Genomic DNA, 17,022 nt, shown 5'->3' on the forward strand with positions numbered 1-17,022 from the left:
AGTCTTCCTCTCAAGAGCTGGCAGAGGGTGTTTGCCTTCTTGCCAGTAGCGTTTAACTTTTGTCATCGAGGTGGAGGATATCCTTCAGTTCTAGTGCTGGTTTTGATTTTTCTCTCCTCTCTTCCAGAGGCTCAGTCAGTTGTTTTTGCTGGAACTTCCAGGCTCTGTCTAGAGGAGCATCCATTGTTGTTCAAGTTCTCTGCTCTTGGACATTCGCATTTGCATTAGCATAATAACAATTCTCAGAAGTCCTGTAGCAGAGAAACTTGTTTCACTTTGTTTTAGCTGGCCAAAGAAGAGAGTCTGCTTTTCTAGGGTATTCTGTGGAATGTTGGTTGAGAAATAACTGTTCTCTGCAAGATTTCTGACTTTGGGATAAATTACTTCCCCATAGTAAGTCCCGAATGAGTAGTTTTCTCGTGTATCAGAGTTCAAGACTAGTTTGAATAAATGTATCCCAGAGTTGACTTGACAGATCTGCTGTACCTGTTGACCTTTGAAATAAAGTAAACCTGACATATTTCTTACTTCTAAACTCTGTGGGATGAGGTGCTGTTATCCCCTTTTTACGGATAAGGAGGCAGTCTTACGTGGCTAATATGGCAGAGTCAGGATTCCAGTCTACAAGTGTAATATGACTCCTTGCCTTAAAATTCCCTCCTCTGAACTCTTGTGTCTTTCTTTTTCCACCCTCCACCCCACTAGGTTGAAGATGAAAGAGGAAGAATGGCGAGAAGCTCAGAGAGGCTTTAACAAGGTGTGGAGAGAGCAAAATGAGAAATACTATTTGAAATCTCTGGACCACCAAGGCATCAACTTTAAACAAAATGACACCAAGGTCCTGAGGTCCAAGAGCTTACTCAATGAGATTGAGAGTATATATGATGAGGTGAGTCGAGGGTCTCAACATTTGTGAGAAGTCTCCAGTCTGTATGCTCAGCATAGCTTTGACTCCTACAAATTACCTTTGTTATATGAGCCTGAGACCCTCCAAGGTTTGTTGATTGTTGCTTCATAGGATAGACTTCTATTCCCAATTCTTCTACCATTTTAAATCTAAGGCTCACTGAGCTGTTTTACTGATTTTCCAGTTTTCCATCCTGGTTATAGTTCATGCCCACTGCCACCCTCTTCCACTTCTCTCCATATTTCCTTCCAACAGTACCTTGTATTCCTTCTTGTAGCCTATCTCAACTTTCCACAACTTAAAATACTATCTTCAATCCCCACACTCTTTCTCTCTCTGTTTTTGACCATGCTGTGTGGCTTGTGAGATTTCAGTTCCCCCACCAGGGACTGAACCCAGGCCTTTGGTACTGAGAGCATGGAGTCTTAACCACTGGATCACCAGAGAATTGCCCCCAGACTTTCTAATCCTTGTTTATTTGGCATCCTTCAGGATTATGTAGAGTACTGGGAGCTAGGATACAGAGATGAATAAGAAGTTAATCCTTCTTTCTTTGAGCTCATAGTCTTAGGGGATGGATAGAAACAGAGTATGATTGAGAATTTCTAGAAGGGCGTGATCTTGAATTTTAAACTTTATTATGAAAATATCAAGCATACGTGAAAAGGGAGAGAACAGTAAAATGAACTGACATAAATTTAATTTCCTCTCTGTCTTGCCAGTTCTGTTATATCTGCCACCTTCCTCACTCCCAGAAGTGTTTTAAAGGAAATTTTAGACCTCATATCGTATCCTCCATAAGTACTAATGTAAAATTTTAGAAGATGGTCCCTTTTCTGTCCTATTGTCTTTTAAAAATCTCAGTGTCTGGGAGGTGCCAGTCATGGTACCTCCAGTCATTTTGGTATCAAACCACATCTTGCACACTGTCTTTGTTTCTGGAAGTTTTCGATGGGAAAATAGTGGCCGTTATGAACGTGCTGCTCGTGTAGTCTCGTAGGTCTGTCTGTTGCTTTTGTAGCTGTCACATAATACTTGGTCTCTCTCTCTCTCCCCTGGTAGAGGCAAGAGCAGGCTACGGAAGAAAATGCTGGTGTACCTGTTGGCCCACACCTCTCGCTTGCCTATGAAGACAAACAGATTCTGGAAGATGCTGCTGCTCTGATCATCCACCACGTGAAGAGGCAGACAGGCATTCAGAAGGAAGACAAATATAAAATCAAGCAAATCATGCATCATTTTATTCCAGATCTGCTCTTTGCTCAGAGAGGTGATCTCTCAGATGTGGAGGAAGAGGAAGAAGAAGAGATGGATGTAGATGAAGCCACAGGGGCGGCTAAGAAGCACAATGGTGTTGGGGGCAGTCCCCCTAAGTCCAAGCTACTGTTTAGTAACACAGCAGCTCAGAAGTTAAGAGGGATGGATGAAGTGTACAACCTCTTCTATGTTAATAATAACTGGTATATCTTTATGCGGCTGCACCAGATACTCTGCTTGAGGCTGCTTCGGATTTGTTCCCAAGCTGAACGGCAAATTGAAGAAGAAAACCGAGAAAGAGAGTGGGAACGGGAAGTGCTGGGCATTAAGCGAGACAAGAGTGACAGCCCTGCCATCCAGCTGCGTCTCAAAGAACCTAGTGAGTGCTAGGGTTGTCGGTCTGCAGAAGGTGTGAGAGCTCGGGGATGCAGGACCTAGTTAGACTCAGGACTGCTTTCTTTTATGTTAGTGCATAGAGCACAGGCAGTCCTTCGAGGCTGGCTGGGTTCAAATCCTAGCACTGCAATTTACTGGTTGCGTGACCTTACTTAAACTCTCTGAACCTGTTTTTCTGTAAACTGGAGGTGCTACTTGTTATCTTGTGGGGCTGCTGGGAGAATTGGGGGAAATATGCAAAGCACCCTGTGCCTTGCTTAGATCATAGACCCTCAGTAGCTGGTACCGTGGACACCAAGGAAGTGGGTGTCAGTTACCGTCGTCAGCTTCCCAAATGGAAGGTCTCTCTGAAAGGACAGAGAATGACTGAAGCATCATAGTTGGTTCCCACTCCACGACAGAACAACTGTTCGTGCCTGAGACAATTACAAAAAAAGAGATGGGGACTCAGGAGATGGTTTGAGACAGCAGAACAGGAATGAAGATAGAAAACTCAGAAAAAGGAAAATAAGGGATGGTTAAGGAAGCCTCCACGTGCTCTACGTGATTCTGTGCCGCTTGCCTCTAGATCTCCCTTCAGGTTGTAAGTTAGGTACTTAAGCTGTTAGCCAAAGCTCTTCTGTGAAACCTTCTTGTGTGTTCTTTAGGAAATAACCCATTTTTGGAGTGAATTACCTTTTTATTTTTAACTGTTGGTAATGTAAGAAGCCCATGTGAAGCCCTGGCCATCTATCTGTTGGAGAGCTAATGACCGTGAAAATTAATTCTAAAAGCCTTTATCTGGATTAATCCTAGCTTGAGAGAGACATCTTTTAGACTTCAGTGTGGCGATTCCCTCTGCTTGGGTGGAAACAAGAAAGATGACCTGATCTTGGCTTGACCATTGGCTTAACCTGATTTTTTAGGCTAACAGTTCGTTCTTGAGTAATAATGCCAAGCCTCCACTGATCGTGGCTCACGTGGTTTGCACCAGTAGAACTCATAGCTTTATTCTGACGTGAAAGCATTTTTCACAGCAATAGCACAGCCCATGCCTCTGCTGTGGATCTGAACAAGGTAATGTTCTGTTAGGAAACTCAAGCCAGTTGCTTCTCTTAAATAGTAGTTGTCCTGTTTTGCCTGTATTGAATGAATCCATCACACTTCAAATAAATGGAAATGGACTCAGTTTTTGCTCTCAGAGCCTTTTTTCCCCTGTATAAACTTTACAAAGAGGTAGCTAAATGTCAAAGACAAAGAGTTCTCTTTGTAAATTTTTCTCATTGTAGTGAACTTTTTGTTGGAAGTACAACACACATACAGAATTGCGTAGCTTAGTAAATTTTTACAAAGCAAATACACCTGTGTAACCAGCACCCAGATCAGGAAACAACATAACCAGTAGCCCCCTTCCACTGCTGTCTGGCTTGCCAGCACTGGAAATGAGATTTGCCATCTTCATGTAAATAGGTCTTATTTGAGTAAGCTAAAGGTGAAGTCCTTCCACCTTTCCTTGTGCGCTCTGTTAGTTGCCAGATGTCTCTGTAACAACGGATAAGGTTTCTATCTGGTGGTTGAGGTGATTCATATGCAGCAGGTATAGATCATTTGATGCAATTTGTGAAATACAATGTTGAGAATCCACTTTTAAACAAAAAGACTTTGACAAATGCAGATACTTCATTATTCATAAAGGATTTAATCTGCCCTCCTAGTTTCCTGTTCCTGAGACGTTTCTCAGTGCTCGTGTTCGGTTCTGTCTGCCTTTTCTCTTCAGCCGTTTATGCTTCATTGACATAGCTATTTGAGCAAGTAACCCATGTCGGGGATACTCCCTTTGCAGGCTCCTCTCCTAGCAGGGAGCCGACAGCTTTTTGAAGAAACTTCTTTCCTGGGATATTTTGCTCTCATGTCACGCGTTGCCAGGCCGTACTGTAAATAAGTGTTTTGGTCAGTCAGAGGGTTAGAAGCCGCTGTTGAAATTGCAGCGTCACTCTCCTTTGATAGACAGTGCTGGGATTGTGGCCACCTGTCAGATCTCATCTGTCTGCAGCAGACTGAATACCGAGGGTTTGTTCTGTAAAGTGCTTTTCAGGCCAGCTGTGGGGTTTGCCCTGCCCTCTCTTCCCATCTTTTCTTAGCAGGGTAAGGCCTCACCTCTCCCCTCTTTCCCACAGTGGATGTTGATGTAGAAGATTATTACCCAGCTTTCCTGGACATGGTGCGGAGCCTGCTGGATGGCAACATAGACTCGTCCCAGTACGAAGATTCACTGAGAGAGATGTTCACCATTCATGCCTACATTGCCTTTACCATGGACAAACTCATCCAGAGCATTGTCAGACAGGTGAGGGTGTGGTGCGGGCGAGGGTTGGGGAGGGAGACAGTCCTCGTCTACAGGTAGGTCAGGAAAGAGACGGGGCAAGTTTGCTTCTGGGAACAGACGAGCAGTTTTCTTATGTGATAGTGTTAACGAACAGGTGGTTCTGTAGAGGGGAGGGAGAGGTTAATGTGATGTCGGATTTCTCCTGTTAACTGAGTGAAAGGGCTTCAGCCATGTGATTGACTGCTTTGCTCAGTGTGCCCTGGGAGGAGGAACCTACCCCAGATGTGAGGTTTTGCCCCCAGCTCCTGGCCTGTCTTCCCAGCTCTTATGTCATTTACCAGGTGTGAGCTGTTTCTCTTCTGTGAAAAGTGAAAGTGTTAGTCACTCAGTCGTGTCTGACTCTTCGTGACCCCGTGGACTGGAGCCCGCCAGGCTTCTCTGTCCATGGAATTCTCCAGGCAACAATACTGGAGTGGATTGCCATTTCCTTCTCCAGGGGATCTTCCTGACCCCGGTCTCCTGCATTGCAGGTGTATTTTTTTACTGTCTTAATAGGTGTTGGTAATTCTATGGACTTGCCTCATTTAACATTTGAAGTTCTTTTTACAGGAAGGGTTTTGTATAACATCTTTTATAATACTCTGTCCACCTCACTATCTGAGACTCCCTCTGTGTTAGGTTTGTAGTTGGCTTTGTGGTTTATTCTTGGGGTACCCTGGGAGTTTGTAGATATGTTGTTCTTTACAACAATGATAATTTTATAGCAAATAACATGTAATAGGTTTCCATTCCTTTGCCTTTTGTTCTGAGTTCTCAAAGGTATCAGTCTGTTGTTAGTGCACTTTTTTCTTTAATTAATGAATTTATTTATCTTTGGTTACACTGGGTCTTTGTTGCTGCACACGAGCTTTCTTTCATTATGGCAAGCAGAGGGCTGTTCTTCATTGCGGTGATCAGGCTTCTCATTGTAGAGCACGTGCTCTAGGGCACGCGGGCTTAGTTGCCCTGAGGCATGTAGAATCTTCCCGGACCAGGGATTGAACCTGTGTCCCCTGTGTTGTCAGGCAGATTCCTATTCACTGCCCCGCCAGGGAAGTCCACTTTTTTCTTTAAAGTGGAAAGTGCCTTCCTTAGGTAAAATCACAAAGGAATCCTTTGTGAGGTACTCTTGCTTTTGTCTTGAGTTTAGAAGGATGTGTGGCTTTGCACCCCTCTCATAGGATCTACTCAAAGTCAAGGAATAAGTGAAGCTTGGCATCTTCACAAAAGTTGTTATGGAGGAAGCTGCAAGTTGAAGCGGTTATTAAGGCTTTCCCTTAAGAGGTCTTTATGTTAAGAGACAGAAATCTTGACATGGATATAATCATCTATGGTCATAATTTTTGAGAGACTAATGCCTATTCAGTTCAGTTCAGTCGCTCAGTCGTGTCCGACTCTTTGCAACCGCATGAATCACAGCACGCCAGGCCTCCCTGTCCATCACCAACTCCTGGAGTTCACTCAAGCTCACATCCATCAAGTCGGTGATGCCGTCCAGCCATCTCATCCTCTGTCATCCTCTTCTCCTCCTGCCCCCAATCCCTCCCAGCATCAGAGTCTTTTCCAATGAGTCAACTCTTCGCATCAGGTGGCCAGAGTACTGGAGTTTCATCTTTAGCATCGTTCCTTCCAAAGAACACCAAGGGCTGAACTCCTTCAGAATGGACTGGTTGGATCTCCTTACAGTCCAAGGGACTCTAAAGAGTCTTCTCCAACACCACAGTTCAAAAGCATGAATTCTTTGGCGCCCAGCTTTCTTCACAGTCCAACTCTCACTTCCATACATGACCACTGGAATGTCCCCTAAATTTATATGAGAGTCCGCTTACCATACCATGTGCTTATGTTTCTATTTACAAGTTCGCTGTTGCTGGAGCTAGAAGTAAAGTCTTTCATACTATCAGCTCAACTTTAAAAATCCAATACAACCAGCTTTTTCTTTTTTTGTAAGCCCACAGTTGATTTTTTAAACAATAGATTAGTGATTAGTCCATTTACTAGAAGCACCTGGTGATGATTTTGAGTCAGTAATACATAAGGTCCAGTCTTTTTTTTATGGAGACAGATAGTATCCGGAAATCCAAATCTAGTGTTTTAAAAACATATGTTTATGCTTCTCAGGTTAACTCCTGAATTGGAGGCATAACATTTCTCCTTAAATCCTTTGCTGTTCTCCCAGAGTTCATTATTGAGGTCAAATAGACATTGCAGGGTCAAACCATATATTTAGCTTACTTTTCCAGACTAGTTTAATACGGGTTTGCTTAGGAATACAATAGGCAGTCTCATAAGTGTCTAGTGTGGGACTGAAGGTATGGCTAGACCAGATGGGGACTAGACTGGAAAGGTTTTTTCCCTCTCTGGCATGCCTCTTTTCTGGGCATCCCCCCCATCCTCACACTTCTCTCTGCAGATGAACATCCGGCCCCCTGAGTGTTTTCAGCGCTGACATGACCAACCTTTCCAATCCAGGTGCTCCTCTATAAAATGTCTGTCTACTGGACACACTCATTGTGTCATTTCAGTTTAGTAGGAGAGAGAATCTGACAAGCCTGGCATTGGGTTGGGAGTTGCCTAGTTGTGCCTGGATTTATAATACTGCCCTTTCCAAAGACTGGGTGGGGCCAGAAATCCAAGAAGAGGGTGTGGAAGGAGTCGGTGACCTTTAACAGTGAAGTATAAAGATGTATCTACATAGTAGAGACCATGCTTTGTATACTTTTTTTTTAACACTGCTTTTTTCTCTTAAACACTGTGTTTTAAGCTTTCCCCTGTGTTTTCAAGTTATAAGCATTGCTTTAACAGTCACATTAAAAGCTGTTGTATGGCCTGGTTGTAATTTAACCATTTCCAGTTGCTGGCCTTTCTACCACCAACAGGTGACTCACCATCTGACCTTTCATTTTGTCCGTTTATCTACAAATACACATACTTGTCATTTAAGACTTTTTCAAATGTTAAAAATAAGTAGTTGTCATAGTTACTAGTGCTTCAAAAAGAGTGTATCTTCCTAAAAATAGAATGGCTTAGTGGTTATGAGAATTTTAAAGTAAAATAGGTATTGCAATTAATGTTTTGCTTTCTTCTTTATCTGTTTTTCACATCCGGTGGCGTTTTAACGGGTAAAATTTCATTTGAAGGAATTTTTATTTTATGATAGATTATATCATCATGACCTGTAAGAATGGAATCTCTGAAGGGTTCAACTTGCTAGGTATCAGAGAGTTTAATAAGATAGTCACAGAAGTTACCAGTAGTCAATCATGATTGACATGTATTGAAAATGAGTTTATTTGCATGAAATTTAAATACTATGCTTTTATTATCAGATGTGGAAAAATAGGGAATGTGTTAGAAAGAATATTGGCGTGGGGTCCAGAAACTTGAATATTCGTTCTGACTTAGCTCCTTCAGCTGAGTGCCAGTGACAGATTAATTCAGCAACAGCTTCTTCGGGGCCTATTGAATTTCACTTTGTACCAGGGCTTTGAATATAGGAATGGATCTTGTTTTCATGGTTCTCCAAGTTCCCTCTCCTCACCTTAGCACACAGTGAGTTTTCTTATCTAAAATGTACATTTATCTCATATATAACAGGGCACTCCTATCCAGACTGCTTCCCAGGGTAGTTGTGTGGATCAAATGAGAATATGTGTGAAAGCAAATTATAAATGTTAAAGAAGTACCATAAAGGTAGCAAGCCGTAGAAATTTTCTTTCATGTAAAACAATTTTTAAGTACCTTAGAACTTTAAATGGTTCAGTTTAAATGAACTATAAATGAGCCAACCGGTGGCTCAGTTGGTAAAGAGTCTGTCTGCAGTGTGGCAGACCCAGGTTCAGTCCCTGGGTGGGGAAGAGTGAGTGGTCACTCTAGTATTCTTGCCTGGAGAACTCCATGGACTGAGGAGCCTGGTGGGCTCGAGTCCATGGGGTCACAAAGAGTCAGACACGGCCAAGTGACCAACACTAGAATTTTAAATAAGTAGCACATTCTGAGTTACCTATGGTTTTGCTCTTAAATATATATGAATACTTTACTTGTGGACCAATGATATGGTTGAAGATTTTGGCTCGGTTATTCTCTAGGAAAATAAGATAGTGATTTTATATGATTAATTTTCTAAAATTTTCAACCAAAAAAACCCTTTTTTTAAACTGAATGATTGGAACCACCGAAGGAAGGCCAAGTGTATGACGGGGAGAACTGTAATTTTGGTTCCTGATGACTTGCCTTTGCTTGATTCCAGCTGCAGCATATCGTGAGTGATGAGATCTGTGTGCAAGTGACAGACCTGTACCTGGCAGAAAACAATAATGGGGCCACAGGCGGCCAGCTGAACACACAGACGTCAAGGAGCCTCCTGGAGTCAGCATATCAGCGGAAAGCTGAGCAGCTCATGTCAGATGAAAATTGTTTCAAGGTGAGAGCTACTCGTTTAGTCGAGGAGCATGCTGATGGCAGTGTAGGCTGTTGGGACTCTACCCGCACAAGTCGGAGCCACACCAGGGTGCTTTGACCCAGTGTCTCCACTCCTAGAATGCCAGGGAGTTCCTTTGAACGCATCAGAAGAAATATAAAAAACATGGAAAAGTAAAGTCTCGTAGGCAGTCTGTTTCTTGCCTTTAAAAAAAAAATTAGTTCTTATATATGATTTTCATTTTCTCTGAACTTTTTTTTTGGTATTAAATGCTTTGTGAAAATTGTTTAAAAACGTAATCCATGGTCACTGTAGAAAAGATAGGAAATGTAGAAAAAGAAAAACTAGTTGTCTACAGTTTTCCCCAGAAATAATCATTGATGGCATTTCTAAACTTTTCTATGTTTGTATATATTTTGAAAGAGATTATACTGGGCAAAGCATTCTGTGTAACTTATTTTGCTGAATTAGCAACACCTCTGGGTCTTTTTATGACTGTTCAGTATCTTATAGAAAACTATGCCCGTCTATTTGGGCATTTAGGTTGTTGCCAGTTTTCCACCATTATAATAGCTAATTAGAAAAGCCAGTAGCTGGAGACTGGGAACAATCTAGATGCCCATTCCTTAGTGGGAATGGTTAATGGCAGCCTGTTCTGTGACTGCTAGATGGCATATTTTGCAGCTCTTAAAAGTTAATTATATGTTAGTAAAAATACTGAAGCAAATAAAAGGACACAAAATTATGTATATTATTATTGCACCTGTGTAATATGTATAGTTGAACAAAGCCTGTATGTATTAATGTAAGGATAGGTTTAGGTGGCCCAGAGTAAGGTTTATAGCTGGCTAAACAGAGAGAGCTAAGCTAAACAAAACTTCAACCTCAGTGAGCACATCCCATGTACTTTAATGATGTGACCCTCAAACTGTTCACTTAGCTGTGCATGCTTCTACTTTCAGCCTACTGTTGGCTTAATTTAGAATCAAAGACCTGGAAATGAGTTTTCTAGTTCAGTCACAGTTGTGATGCTCTACTACCTGAGGACTTTCCCACTACAGAGGAGAGTTCCTAAGCCTTTCATAGTTTTAAATCTATAAATGTTTATCATGAGTTTAATCTGTGCTTATTTCATGGTGACAGAATTACCACCCCCACCTACCGTGAGTTAACAGATTATGTGGTGAGGGCCTATGAAGGAATGGGTAGACTCACCCTGTAGATAACACATTTGTCAGAATAGCAGAGGGAACAGAAGGTTTGGTAACCAGGAATATTGGGTCATCACAGTGACCTTTTTCTTTTAAGTGTTTTACATAGAGAATGAAAGTACATAGTATGAGCATTAAGCTAAGCATAAGCAGCCCTTCAAATCCCCTGCCCAGTCCCACCTCCAGCCTCCTCTCCCTTCATTTTTTTCTAGGCATATTCTTTAGTGCTTTTTAAAAATTAGGCATGTTTAACTCTCCATATAACCACTCAAACCCTTTTCTATGCACTTACATATACATGTGTATTTATGTAGAAATAAATTTTTTAACTAAACTATGTACTTTATATCTTGCTTTTTTCCACTTAATACGTCTTAGAAATTTGCTCTATTTTGGTTTATATAGACATAACTCATGTTTTTCAGCTGCCGTGTCATACTTAAAACTATGTGGTTTGTTTGTTTGTTTAGGGTATTAGCTCCCTCACCACGATTCACTTGAGCCCCCAGCAGTGAAAGCACAGGAGTCTAACCACTGGACCACCAGGAAATTTCCTGTGCCATAGTTGTGTTGTTTTTTTTTTTAATCATTCCCCTATGGGTGAATGTTTTAAGCTATTTCCGTTTTTACTATCTCAAATAGTGCTTCATTGAACAGCATTTACAATTTATATTCTTGTGTGCATGTGGTAATGTTAAGGGTAGAGACATAGAAATGAAATTACTCGGTTAAAAGGGTAGGGTATGCATATTTTAGGGCTTCCCAGGTGGTGCAGTGATAAGTGAAAGTCCCTCAGTTGCATCCAATTCTTTGCAACCCCATGGACTATACAATTCATAGAATTCTCTGGGCCAGAATACTGGAGTGGGTAGCTTTTCCCTTCTCCAGGGGATCTTCCCAACCCAGGGATCGAACCCAGGTCTCCCACATTGCAGGTGAATTCTTTACCAGCTGAGTCACAAGGGAAGCCCAAGAATACTGGAGTGGGTAGCCTATCCCTTCTCCAGGGGATCTTCCCAACTTGGGAATCGAACCAGGGTCTCATGCATTGCAGGCGGATTCTTTACCAGCTGAGCTATCAGGGAAGCCCGGTGCAGTGGTAAAGAATCCACCCAACAGTGCAGACGCTGCAGGAGACAGGTTTAGTTCTGGGTTGGGAAGGTTCCCTGGAGGAAGAAATGGCAACCAACTCCAGTATTCTTTCCTAAAAAATTCCATGTACAGAAGAGCCTGGTGGGCTACACTCCACAGGGTCGCAAAGAGTCAGACACGACTGGGCGTCCATGCACATGCATGTTTTAAAATTTAAACTTTAATAGATATTCTCATTTCTCTCCCAAAGTGACAGGATATACCAGTGTGCACTTTGGTAAGAGCATTTATTTCTCCGTAACACTTAGTATTACCAAGCTCATTTTTGACAATTAGATGATTAGAAAAATATTTTAATTCATGTTTCCCTATTTCCTGTTGTCACCCATTTTTCCTCTTCTGTGTATTGTGTACTCGCATGCGCATCCTTCACCGTTTCTGGGGGAGGAGGACTGTAGTTCTTTTTTTGTACTTTTTCAAATATTTTTGTTATGATTTGTTTGGTTTTCTTTGTTATGATTTCTCTGAAATTGATTGGTCTTCCCCTTTGTCGTGTCTCTTAGGGCCCAGCTAAGTGTCACTTCAGTAAAGTGGAATCTTTCTCAGTTCGCTGAGCAGGGACTAGCATATTGCTCATGTTTCTAGAATAGTACCTTTGTAGTTATTTTGTTGTAATGTAAATATAGCTGTGTGTATGTATCCCTTTTCTTTTATTGAATTAAGCTCCTCCATTCAAGAAACTGGGGCTTCCCAGTGGCTCAGCTGGTAAAGCACCAACCTGCCAATGCAGGGGATGTAAGAGACGCAGATTAGATCCCTGGGTTGGAAAGATCCCCTGGAGGAGGGCATGGCAACCCACTCCAATATTCTTTCCTGGAGAATTCCATGGACAGAGGAGCCTGGTGGGCTGCAGTCCAAGGGGACGCAAGAGTCAGGCACAGTTGAGTGCATATGCACCCGTGCGCACTCACACACAAGCAAGAAACCATGCTCTCTTCTGAGTGTGCCCCTGACAGATAATAGCAAGCATTCAGTGGCTTGACTTTGTGTTAGTTGAAGGAAGCAAAGGAGGTATGTAGAAAAAGGAGAGGAGGGTGGTGTCGAAATGGTAGAGGATCTTCATAGCCATAGTAAGAGGTGTGAATTTTGTTGTGGTTGCTGAGCAGTGAGGCGTTTTTAAGGACTAAATAGCCCACTGAATTTGAGCTTTCTGGAAGATCAGTTTAGTAGCACTGAGTAAGGAGAAGGGGAGGAATCGAGGCATATTTACAACAGGAGGCCATTACCAAATTGGGGTGATGTGAGCAGTCTAATAATAAAGCTAGTCAAGCCTTGGAGTGGTTGCAGAGGTCAGAGAGTTGGGGTGAACACACGGTCAAGGACCTAGCAAGATAAGTGTCAGGTGAGGAGCCAGTTGGGGTGAAACCGAGTTCCGTTCTAGACATGCAGAGGACACTCTTAGTATTACTCTGAAGGGTGGCTTCCTTACAGATCTTGACACTCTAGGTCATTCATCCTAAATCCCCAGGGGGTTTTAGCAAACTCCTAGGAACAGTTTTTTTCACATCTATTTTGAAAGTAATTATGTTTGTGTTTATATGTATGTTATATTCTTGTCATTTTAAAAAATTCATTAAGAGGAGTTTTTAAAGGCTGCTCTAGAAAAACTGTGAACCAGAACTGGTTTCTGGTTCTGTTTGCTTATTGACTAGCTGTGTGGCCTTGAGAAATCAGAACTCTGAATTTTAGGTTTTTCCCTATGTAAAATGAAGAGTATTGATATAAATGATTCTCAAGCTTTCTTCTAATCTCTGATCATTACCATGTAATTCTGATAGTGATCTTTTTTATGTTTTAAATTTTAATTTTTTTGAATTATAAAAGTATGATAACACATTTACAGGAAATTTGGAAAATATATATAGAACAAGGTTACATATAGTTCCACTATATATTATATTTTTAAGTAGATAAATTCAATATCAAACTCTCAAAAATTAATAGAATGAGTATACAGAAAAGTAGATATAGTAAGCCTGAAAAGCACTGTGAACCGATTCAACATAATTACGATTTATACAATTTTCACGTAACAGTAGGATACAAATTCTATTCAAGTTCCCACAGACTATAAACTTGGAGACACTGAAGCATATCCAGGGACATAAAACAAGGTGCAAAGCTTTGATGGTCTAACGGTAGTGAAAACATAGAGTCTGTTCTCTTATCACTGTGCAGTTAGGATAGAGATCAATCCGATGGTGATTTATCTGCAGCAGTTCCTCAGGATGGGGCATTGAGAGTCCTGGGATTCCCAACAGGGAACTCTGTGTGCCATCACTACTTGATACTTCTTTTGTGCAAAACATGACTTGGTTTTGCCCCTATCAGTGTATTGCTTTTAAATATGAATTTTTTAAAAAATCACACAAATAATATTAGCAAAACTCAAAATTTCAAATAATCATTGGTTTCATTGTAGCAGATCACTTCTTAATGTTGATGGTTTGTGTTCCTTACCCCATGGTATGTGTGATTTCTTGGGTAGTTTTTATTGTGGTGAAAATGTGATTGCTGCTATCTGTTTGATGTTTTCCACTTCAGTTTGGTATGGGAAGTTTCTTTTTAAAAAAAAAATACAAAAAAACACTGTAGACTTGTTTACATCTTTGCATTAAGTCCCATAAATGAGATTATCATGTGAAATGGCATTGACATTTTATGGTTCTGATTTGAGTACTCTTTCTGATATTGATTACTGTTTTAGCTAATTCAAGAAGTATGAAACATGAAATGTTAACAAGAAGCTCTTACATTTCATTTTGCTGGTAGCAGCCTTTGCCTTCTAATCACCTCTTAAGCTTTTGAATATCTTCTTCATCTCTTCAATTGGAGCAAAATTTTTTTTTACAACTCTGTTGCCTCCCTACCTCTCAACCCTTGAGAATCTAATTACAGCTTTGGAGATGGTCTTTTGTTTACACTAAGCTTTCTTATTTGCAGCTTATGTTCATTCAGAGCCAAGGCCAGGTTCAGCTGACCATTGAGCTTCTGGACACAGAAGAGGAGAACTCGGATGATCCTGTAGAAGCAGAGGTATGGATGAACATACTGCGGAAACTGTGCTGAGAGTGTGCTGTGCTCTGAGAGTCTGCGTAGGGACTGTCTGCTAGAAGCCCAGCCAGCGTTAGCCTGTTCGAGGGTCAGGACCTGATGCTTAAAGTACAGGTCGTGTCAGCATGTCTTCGACTGAAGAGACTGCCTGGTGGTAGAGATTTAGACTTAGCGGCAGTCTCCTCTAGTTTTCAGTAAAGCCCTCTCCTCAGAGGGAATCTCATGGTTGCCAGCTTTGTTTTCTCCTAAAGCGTAAGAAACAAAAAATGAGGTGCCATCTGCCCAGTATTATCTTGATTCTTTGAGTCATGTTTATTTTCTGTTGGGATAGATGGAGCCAGGAGTTCAACCCCACAGAGTAGATGGAGAGTGAGTCGGTTGGCATAGCTGGGTCTAGCAGATAATACTAATGAGAGAGGCAAGCATCGTGTATGACACTGAGGGCATACGGAGGGGAGGAGACTTGTTTTATGGGACTATAGTTGCCGAATCTTCTTAATTTTTTTAAAAAGTTTCCAGATACACAGATTTTGATGTGAAAGGTACTGATTTTCAAACATTTGCCACTATACATTTTGTTCTTTAACAGAACCCTCTGTGGGGAAATAAAAACCTTTTCAGGTTTACTATATCCTTCTACTTCTGTGTATACTCATTCTATTAATTTTTGAGAGTTTGATATTGAACTTATCTACTTAAAAATATAATTATAATGTATAGTGGAACTATATGTAAATTTGTCAGTGAGCTACCTTCTAACCATTTACGACTTCTGATAACTCTAAAGTATCTCAGAGAAGCTTTAAGTTTTGCATTCTCACAGCTTTTTTTAAGGTGTTTCAGTACCACTTACCAAGCATGTCATTATGGAAAGTTTTTTTTTTTAATCTTGAAATTTAAGTATTTCAGACATTTCAGTCATAGAATTTGCTAACCCACCTGTTGAGGTTGGAGCTCAGGTTTTTTGCCTTCCCCACACCCATGCTGTGTTTACACTTCTAGCGCTGGTCAGACTATGTGGAGCGATACATGAATTCTGATACTACCTCTCCTGAGCTTCGTGAGCATCTGGCACGGAAACCAGTATTTCTCCCACGGTGAGTGAACCATGTCATGTACCGGCAGCAGGACACTTCTGCGTGTCCCGGGACGAGGGGTTAGCTCACTTTCAGGTTCTTGGTTTTCATTTTATCTATTGTTCTATTTACTGAGAACAGTAATTTGAGGTTTGTGTGGCTTTTACACCGTGCTCTTACCTGGAGTGTATGCTCAAGCATCAGGGAGGTGAGAGTTTTAGGAATCACTAATAACTTCCCTTTAGGAATATGTGTCAGAGTCTCCAGGGTTTGGTGATTCACTGGGAGGACTCACAGGATGCAGTCATACCCACAGTAATGATTTATCATAATGAAAGGATACGCAGCTAAATCAGCAAAGGCAGAAGGTGCCTGTGATAAAAATCAGCGGCACAAGCTTCTAGAGAGTCTGTGGCTTCCGTTGGAGTCACAAGGATACTCTTAATTCCTCCAGCAGCAAATTACAATATGTTTGAAATGCTACCTACCAAAGAAGCTCGCTGGAGACTTGGTGCTGTGAGTTTTTTTATTGGTTGCTAGTCCTGTATGTACCCTCTGCCTAACTTGTACCAAAATTCCAGACTTCAGAAGGAAAGTGGGTTTTCAGCTTTCCATTTACTTTGTACAAGCAGTTTAGGTACAGTGAGACACTCTTAGCATTTAGAGAATGGTGGAAACTCTCCCACGATTCACAGTCCCAGAACCCACCCAGGGGACAACCTTGTAAGCAAGGTTTTCAAAGGATGGCAGTCTTAGGCTGGCTGTGTTGCTTTTAGCAGAATTTTTGAAATTTCCTCCCTGTATATGGGGAAATTGTGTATGGTGGACCTCTCTCTGAAGATGAAAACAAAGTTTCAGAAGTAGGAAACGGGTTTTGTGTAATTAAGCAGCTTTCTTCCTTTCCCAAAGTTTGGGAATTGAAATCTCATGTCTTATATTCCCAGAAAGGTATTATGATAAGTGTGATTAGACTCATTGCTGATTGGAACATGGAAAGAGGTGTGAACAGAAGGACGCTGCCAGCTTCTTCTACTCCTTGAGTCATTTAGCAGACTTTAAGCAGCTGCTCTGTGCCAGGCCCCTTTCTCAACAAAACAGATTTAGTCTCCATGCTTATGAAACAGTACGAATAAACATAAGATCGTATATTTCTCACCAGATTGGCAAAATTCTTAAAAGATTTGTAAACTGTATTATAGCAGGTG

The 17,022-nt window shown here is 41.3% G+C and overlaps 1 protein-coding gene across 2 annotated transcripts in view; it reads left to right on the plus strand.

The window, feature by feature from the left end:
* The window catches only part of SIN3A (SIN3 transcription regulator family member A), a 61,742-nt gene that overhangs the window by 38,602 nt on the left and 6,118 nt on the right, over nt 1–17,022 (plus strand). For both annotated transcript variants that reach the window (XM_052659772.1, XM_052659773.1), the window contains exons 14-19: nt 706–889; nt 1,970–2,543; nt 4,717–4,886; nt 9,154–9,327; nt 14,631–14,723; nt 15,744–15,838. In XM_052659772.1, coding sequence (XP_052515732.1) covers nt 706–889; nt 1,970–2,543; nt 4,717–4,886; nt 9,154–9,327; nt 14,631–14,723; nt 15,744–15,838 — 1,290 coding nt within the window. The remainder of the gene's footprint in view (nt 1–705; nt 890–1,969; nt 2,544–4,716; nt 4,887–9,153; nt 9,328–14,630; nt 14,724–15,743; nt 15,839–17,022) is intronic.

This window comes from Budorcas taxicolor, chromosome 21 (genome assembly GCF_023091745.1).
Source record: "Budorcas taxicolor isolate Tak-1 chromosome 21, Takin1.1, whole genome shotgun sequence".
Classification (NCBI taxonomy): domain Eukaryota; kingdom Metazoa; phylum Chordata; class Mammalia; order Artiodactyla; family Bovidae; genus Budorcas; species Budorcas taxicolor.